Genomic DNA, 8,987 nt, shown 5'->3' with positions numbered 1-8,987 from the left:
TTTTGGAATCATTCAGCCCTTAAGAATTTACTTGTATGGTAACATAAGAACAAAATGGTTACATTAAAAGTGTACAACAAATAGAAATTGTATTAAATTGTGACTAATATCATAAATTATTTTTATGGATTTATTCACAGGGCATTTTTATTTCAACCCTAGAATAAGCTATTTGTGCACCAAACTGCTTATTGTTCTATGGCTTTGTTGGTTACAGTCTTCCAAATAAATACGAGTTGCACAGAAAAATATAAACATGAATGCCATCAATATTGCAATTAATCCCACTAATTAGTGCTGGGGTTTTGTATAAAGTTTATATAAAAAATTAGTAATTTAACCCATTTTTTCTTTTCAGTTATTTACATTGAGTTCTTTAACAGTAAAATAAAATTAATATTATGCAGTACATGGACCCTCCCAGGAATGAGATATATATAAACAAGTTGATAAATTGTTGGTCAGTTTGTACTTTTTAGGCTTTTTATAGCAAATTTCAAGTAGCTTTTATCACAACTAGTTTTAGAATAGATGACTCATGGTGTCAGAAGTACTATTTGAAATCTAGGTAATTTTTATGCATATACTGTAGAAGAGATAAAAAATATGCTGTACAATTTTTTTTTTTGTATAGTATTGAATGTATTTGCACTGATTTAGATTTAATAAATGAAGCAAAATGGTATTCTTTATTCTGTCTCAATATGAATTTATATACTTTATTTTTTATTCTAGACTAGAAATCATGTAACTCAGACAGCAACTAAATCATATCCTTCACCAGCAACTAAATCATATCCTTTACCAGCAACTAAACGTCAAGCTCAGTTTGGACTGCTCTTTGACATTGATGGAGTCATTGTTCGAGGAAGGAAAATTCTTCCTCATGCTGTTGAAACTTTTCAAAAACTTATTGATACTAATGGAAAATTCAGAGTACCAACAGTTTTTGTTACCAATGCTGGAAACACGATGCGTCATAAAAAAGCTCAACAGTTGACTGATTGGCTGGGAGTAGAGGTAATTAAGTTTTATTTTGTTGGCTTTACCACAATTATTAGTTTAATGTATGCTAAAGTGTATTAAAAATCGTGTTTGCCCCTCCCACACACACCTTTATTAATGTAGAACTTTTCAAATTTCTCCATTTATTCTAGGTGTGTGCACTTTCCACACAACATGTCAAGAAAGTAATTTAGTTATTTTCACTCTAACTACTAATTATTTTGTGTTATTCCCCTGCAATAAAGCACTAGTTGCCCTGGGAAAGTATTACATTGTTGTTTTAGTATATAGCATGATACCTTCTCAGACTAAAACATAATATCTATATATTTTGGTGGAATATGCAGGTTTCTTTGGTATACAGAGCTACAGTTTTATAGGAACTAAACATTCTCCAGTAAAGGCAATTAAGCTTTGCTAATACACACAACGTTGTTTTGTGTTATAAAATAAAGATGCTTTAACTGTATGTTTATATTTGTGTCTAGCCTCATTCTTTGCACAGTCTTATTAGAATCAGAGAAATTCAATACTTTGCAATATTTTCTGGTGAAATCGTGTGTTATATAATGGATCTATCTTACTTGCTGTTTTTTTTGGGGGGGGGCAGTTTTACCTAAAAATACCACAGTGACAACATCTAATCTGGTTATTAGCTAGTTGAAAACCTCAACTGTGAGTATTTTAGGAGGTAGTGTAATCTGTTTCCTTAGTATTTCCTTAACTCGAGACCCGTTAAATATCATTTTTTTCATTATCTTGTACTAATTAAGGTTCTGGAAATTGTAGTGGTGTACTTTCACATAATACATTTCTTTAATAAAGATTAAAGTTTGCATTTAATTAATAATCTAGGTGTTTGTGTTTTTTTCAATTACATTTGGTTTATTGGTAGGAATAATGTCATTTATAGCAATGCATTTCATAACTGTCAACTAATGAAATAAAAAGATATCTATTGTTCTCAGTTTTGTGATTTATTGCTAAATTGTTCAACTGAAGTATTTCAATTCAAACAGATTCTTTAAGAATTGTTTCATTGTTCAGTTATTTAGGTATGAACTAGACATATATTCTTTCAAACAAGTTGTCTTCATGTAATTTTAAATTTAATATTGTACAATGCCATAAATAAATTTAACAGAGATATGCCAATCTTTTTTCTTTTCTTTTTTTCCAGATTACTGAACAACAAGTCGTGATGTCACACAGTCCTCTGAGGATGTTCCGTCAATTTCACGAGAAACATTGCTTGATTTCTGGACAAGGCCCTATTGTAGACATTGCTAAAGGGTAATCATAGATTGTAATACAGTTTGTTCTAACTCCCTCAGGAAAATAAAAGAGATAACCTCAGTAACAGACATGACTAGACTGATTGTAGTATGAAAACTATTGATACAGAGAATAATTAACACACATTCACACACACACACACACACACTTCACTGCCTAACATATTAGTGATGATCACTGCATGTATGATGTTATTTTATAACAAGATATTTTGCAATCGATTATTATTTATCATTATATTGTTTTTCATTTAACACTTAGCTCAAATTTTGAAAAGGCTCTTTTATTATTTGCAGTTTATTTGAAAATCCAACTGGAATTTAGAAACAAGCTTTAACATTTACTACATAGTAAGGATTTTGTTTTTACCAAATGTAAAAATATTCAATACAAACTTTTCACTCCCTTTTTATTTATTATCATTTTAAATTTTTCTATGTACCCTGCAGCATTTACTATACAAAATGACTTTTCAGTACTAGCTCAAGTTTCTGAAAACTCGATAATGTTCAAGAAGCAAGCTGTAACTGTAACCATATCAAATTTGACAAAAAGAAACTTCATAATTATTTATCATTTTGCATTTCTATATTACTTCTGCTGACTTATGAAGTGTTTATTCTCTATTCATGTACCAAGAAGGCTTAAACTAATTAACATACCCACTAATAAATTTCCAATTCACTTCAGCTAAAGTTGAAAGACCTTTCATTAAAGCGAAATTAGTGACAACAATACTTCAATTGACTATGATGGATGAAAGTCTTGACTCCTTGTTAATTATAGCTTGTAATAAAACATTGGTTTCATGATTGTTTCTTGCATCTTTAGTTGAGTAAAGTTTAAAAACAAGTTGCAAGTGTAATTAAGCAAAGATTTAGAGTCAGTTTGCATATATCACAATTTGTAGCTGTGTGAGTTTGTGATTACAATTTTCAGTCAAGACCCTATTGTCAACAAATTGTAGTACAGTTTGTCCTAACTCCTTCGTGAAAATATGAGGTAACCTCAGTAACAGACATGTCCAGACTGATCGTAGTATGAAAACTATTGATTGTGATTATAATTATCAGTGTTTTCTATTGGCTGCCAAAATTTTGATGTATAAGCTTGTGAGTTTCAACGAAAGTTTTTTTAGTCATTCATTCATTGTTTTTATTTGATAAAATTTTTGTTTTCATTTGGTAAAATCTATGGTTCACCACTCTACTGACACCATAAACTGGTTGTGATGCCACTGCATGTTAAGTAACTAATTTTAGAAAATAGAATAGCTTGGCATTAAACAATGCAGTGCAGGACTTCACATGAAATAATGATGTAGACCTACATGCTTATCACCTGTTTTGACATCTTTATCTTTGTGCTTTTTGATGAACTTGTCAGAAATATAGAAAGCTAGTGGTGATATTACTATAGACACTCTAGACACGAAATATTTAGGTATACGTAAAGGTTTAGTGAGTTGATACAGTTTCTGTACATTTGAATCAGTTGCTTATATGTTATGTGTTTGTGTTACTTTCACTTGTGTTTAGTACATGCTTGTCTTTGAATGACTTTGTTTCTTTTTTAAATTTCTTTTGCTCCTAAAACTTTAATAACTTAGATTTTATGGCCAGTAAACATAAATCTGTGTGAAAAGAAAATGTGTTTTAGAATTTGCTTTTGATTTGTATCGTAATAATAAAACATCATGCAGTTTGTATGTATATATACACAGACATATATCTGTGTGTGTGTGTGCCTATCTCCCCTTTACTACTGCCAGGAAGCATTTCTAGTACCAGTTTTACAGTGAGAACAGTGTATAAAAGCATTTTTTTAAATTGTTTTTCTGTTGAAGGCTACTGTTTATGAAGACTTACACTTAATAAGGCTACTTATTTAACATACTTGCTTTATCTTAAATGACTGATATGGATAGCGTTACAACTAATACTTTGTGTGTTGTACCCTCAGCTAGCTTGATGAATTGCAGTATTTAGCAAAAGGCCTTGTTAACATTAGTGCCCTGTATAAAGCGAAATACTTAATAGGATTCCAACTGGAAAACAAATAGTAAATTCAATAGGAAATTTGGACTATATCCCATTTACTTCTATAAGATTCCAGTTGAAGCTTAATTGGATCCAATAGATTCTTGCAAGAAAACAATTGAACACTTATTTGATCAAATAAAAATTCCTTCAGATTCATGCAGCAATCCAATTGATGTCTAATTGGATCCTATTCAGTGAAATCAAATTGGATGCCTAACATAAATTAATGAGAATTTAGTTGGAATCAAATTGAAGGTACTTGGATTCCTGTAACAATCTTATCAGGTTCTTGGAAGTATACGTTGAAAGATAATTGGTTCTAATAATGTAAGAAATAATGTTAATATACAAATAGCTGTGAATGCCTGTATGTCAGTATTTGAGGCTTGAATGTACTAATTAAGGAATGATATTAAAATTGCATGGAGTTAATAAATTTCAATGAGTTCTGATGGACCTCAATAAATACCAGTGCTAATATATTTAGAATAAGAATTAAAATTATGTAAATTAGTATGGTTACTAAAAAACATTTTTTAATAAAAGAAAGCCACAGAATCAATAAAAATATCAGATATTAAGTAATATGTAAATGTAAAATAACCTAGATGATAAAAATACAAGAAAACGTACCAAACCAAAACTGTTATGCATAACAAATACATAGTTTTAATACTAAACAAAAGCTATTATTTACAAAAACAATTCACAATAAGGAGCATTGTATTTAAATTTACCTAACAAAACAATATTTTTCAGTTTTGAAAGACTTAGATACATGATTCCATTTATAAATATATGAACATGTTAAAATCAATGTAAAATATATTCCAATTTGGCTTCCAGTACATTTTTGAAAAGGAAATACATGACTATTTTGATAAAAGATAAAATCGATTTTTATAAGAAAGACTTAGAATTGCAGAATTTAACTTTTCTGCTTGAAATAAAACATCCCCTGGTTTTGTCGGTATATTTATATTATTGCATCTAAAATTTTACTTATGATGTTTCAGAATCATACCAGTTTTGATGCACATCATGATTACAGTTAAAAATATAAAAAATATTAAAGTAATTTGGTAAATGTATTTTTAATTGGAATTCATTTAGGTTCTGTTTCTATTTCTTACTGGATTTTTCCTTTTCAATTGGATATATTTGTATGGGTATGCAACAGGTAAAGTGCTGTTAAAAAATGCATTATGCTGTCTTCTTATTCAAAACTGCTAAATACCAAGTAAAGACTGCTGTAATGTAAGCAAAGTATGATGATGCAGCATTGTTTGTGTTGGATATCTACTGTTGGTTACTTATCTTTTTGTTGAGAAAAAATGTAATGTAAATAAACATAGCCAAACCATGTAGGATTTCATTAGCATTATACAGAAGAACTTATGAAGGTGTAAAAGTCTTTTAACTCTATCATTAGTCATTTTTAAATTTAATTTTTGATATTAGTGATCATAACTCACATATAAATAACAAGGACCGATGATAAATAATATCATGAAAAATACTCTGTTGTATAAATATAACAAAGCTTTATATGCATAATGTAAAATAATTTTAAAAGAAAGTAAATGTTACTTTTTTTTTAGGAAATTAATAATATCAAAGCATTACATACTTCTATCAAATTTAGTAATGAACCTTTTAAACAATTACTCTTCAGCTTGGGATTTACCAAAGTGACAACTGTTGATCAACTGAGAAACTGCTTTCCTACTCTAGATGCTGTTGATCATAAAAGAAGGAACCACGTAGTAAGTTGTGGCTCTCTTTAATAAATAATTGTAGTTTGCCAGTATTCAAGTTTATCTATTTACTTTTCATTTTTAAGATCATAAAATGCTATTCAGATATATTTTACATTAAATTTCAGTACATATCAGGGTATTGAAACCTAACATAACCTCTATCAGATATCGCTTTTGATTGTTGAGTTTCATGAAGGCAAACTTGAAGAAATTATTTAATATTTTAATCTGTGAATTAGAGGTTGCCAAAACTGTTCATGTGTGTAGTTAGTTAAGAGTTTGTATTGTTGTGATATAAAATGTAGATAAAAACAAATGTAGTTAATATAGAGAGAGAGCAAGAAATATAAGAGATCCTTCTATTTTGTTTATGAAAAAGTTTGATACCATTATTCTGTACAATATCAAACATTATTTTCAATGTTTTATTTAATTTCTACAGTGTATTGAGAAATTCCTATCTAATAAGTTTTAGGTCATTTCTCATCAAAGTCGGTTGAAATATATGTCCATGAGCATCTAAAAAACTAAATATGGTTATATAGTTTTTCTTAACCCCATAATTTTCATCTTTTTTGTTTCCAATAATTAGGAGCTGACATATAGTTAAAAAACTTTCTGTTGCTACATGCAGAAACCATCTGCCATTTTTGAATATTTCTGTGTCACTTCACCAAAAATGATTAAAAATAATTATTATACAACTGCATATTTAAACCTGCTTTAATGCTCTTTCCCCTATACATAGCTGTGATTCTTAGCATTTGTGTGTTTGCCCCCAGTGGCAAGTCTTAAAGCTTATAATGCTAAGAATTAAGTTTCGATGTTTATGGTAGACAGAACACAGACAGCCCACTGTGTATCTTTGTGCTTAACAACAAACAAGCATTGTGTGTGTGTTTGAAGGTGTAAAAGTTACCTTCTAAAATTCCCTTGAACCACATGCCACACATACAGTAAAATGTTAATGGATATATTTGATGAAATTTTAAAAATGCTCATTTTTACATTTAAAAATTTTCATTCTTGTAGCCTTGTGCATTTGAACGATACTTTCCTAGAATAGGAGGTAAGTTTGTGTTTTTTTATATTAATATGCCATAAGCTGTTTCTTTTTTAAGTAAATATATATTCTCACATATAATCATAAATTTGATAACTGGGACACATATTTATGAATTATAACAGTTCAAAAATGTAATTTAAGTACTGCAGTGAAAATTTTAACCACATTTAGTAACAGCAAAAATCTTAAGTATGTTATAGTTTTCAAAAAATGACATTAAATTCTTCAGTAATTTAATTTTTTTGTATCTTAGTTGATGAAGTTCTATTGTAGACAAGTATCTATTCATCAGTTTTTCATTGTAGAATCTTTTATAATTTAAAGAATAGGAGATTAGTAATGTTTTATAGCATATCTATATCACAACACGAAAAGTGTGACGTAACTTTATTTTGTTTTAATTGTGTTAAGATCTGTAAATACCTGATGTACACAAGAGAGTACAAATGTGCTTTACAAAACTTTCTTTCTGGCCCATTGATGTACTGAAAATATCTTATTTGTGAAAAATATAATATCAGTTTGTGAAGCATTCTTAGAGATGCTTTTATATATTTCTTAATTTTTTTATGTGTGATTCTACACCTGTGTTTTCACAATATATTAATCTACTTGGGAAGTTTTACTGAAATGAAGATAAGACTATGTACTCTTAGTTTGAAATATGAATAAATTGTTTGTTCCATTTGTGAATTATACAACCATGTTATTTAAAAAATAATAATAGTGTTATAACAATAAGATAGACTGTTTTACAATTGATATTGTAAATGATAAAGGACAAATTTTATTAGCTGATCTCTTTATGTGGAATATATTAATGTGTCAATATAAACGTTTTTTTGAAGCTGTGGTTTTATTTGGGGAACCTGTGAGGTGGGAAACAAGTCTGCAGCTGATTTTGGATGTACTGATGTCTAATGGCTTACCTTGTGAATCTCTTCCCACTGCTCCATACCCTCATCTTCCATTACTGGCATGTAACATGGATCTGCAATGGATGGCTGAAGCCTGCATGCCCAGGTTATGTGATAGACTTTGTGTTTGCCACTTATGATATTCTAGCTAATTTTAACATGTAAATCAATTTTTACCATCATGAGTTTACCAAAAACTTCAGAACTTGAAATTAGATAGATACAGATTCTCTCATTATATTAAATATACCAGAAAACATGTCACATTCACTTAGAAACTGGTATATTTAAGTAAGGAGAGGTTCACTTAGTTAGGGTCTGAAATTACTTATATTATGGAGAAAACTCAACACACTTTTTAAATTTTGTTTTAAACTTAGAGAGATCTTAGAACATAAAGTATGCAGACCGTGGTGCAGTTAGTATACAAATTTCCTTGATTTATATGAAACAATTTTGTTACATTTAACAAGTGTCCATGTTTATAAAGACAAAGTTTAGTACTGTTAATATTCAACTTCTCTTTATTGTATTGATGCAGTTCGTTTTGTAGTAATGGTTGTCCAATGCTGTATGTAGTAGTAGTTACAAAATGTTATATAGTAATAACATATGTGAGATATGATAGAACGATATGGCTGACAATATTTTATATCATACCATTTATTGGCCAAGTAAAGATTGTGAGTAAGAAGAGTATATAACAACTATTTTACATTCTTCTATCCTGTAAATCCATACTGGGCTTGTGGAGAATGGTATGATTGAAGATATTATCAGCCATGTTGTGATATTTTATCACACATCTACTACTGCTATATTTTATGTTGTGCCACTTACTTGATGGAATCAGTGTTCAATGCTTGTGTTTTATATAAAGCAAATTTCACATATCCCCTTC

The 8,987-nt window shown here is 29.1% G+C and overlaps 1 protein-coding gene across 1 annotated transcript; it reads left to right on the top strand.

Annotated features, from left to right (window-relative positions):
• Positions 1 to 735: 735 nt before the first annotated feature.
• LOC106475023 (haloacid dehalogenase-like hydrolase domain-containing 5) lies at positions 736 to 8,241 on the top strand (the record flags this gene model as incomplete). Its single annotated transcript, XM_013935720.2, has 5 exons — positions 736 to 1,020; positions 2,186 to 2,298; positions 6,019 to 6,109; positions 7,136 to 7,172; positions 8,018 to 8,241. Coding segments are annotated over 5 exons (735 nt in total), but the record flags the coding sequence as incomplete, so codon positions are not given.
• Between the last annotated feature and the right edge of the window lie 746 nt (positions 8,242 to 8,987).

This window comes from Limulus polyphemus, unplaced genomic scaffold, assembly GCF_000517525.1.
Source record: "Limulus polyphemus unplaced genomic scaffold, Limulus_polyphemus-2.1.2 Scaffold7979, whole genome shotgun sequence".
Classification (NCBI taxonomy): domain Eukaryota; kingdom Metazoa; phylum Arthropoda; class Merostomata; order Xiphosura; family Limulidae; genus Limulus; species Limulus polyphemus.
Note: the sequence above shows the minus strand (reverse complement) of the source record. Positions and strands in the feature narration are given on the sequence as shown.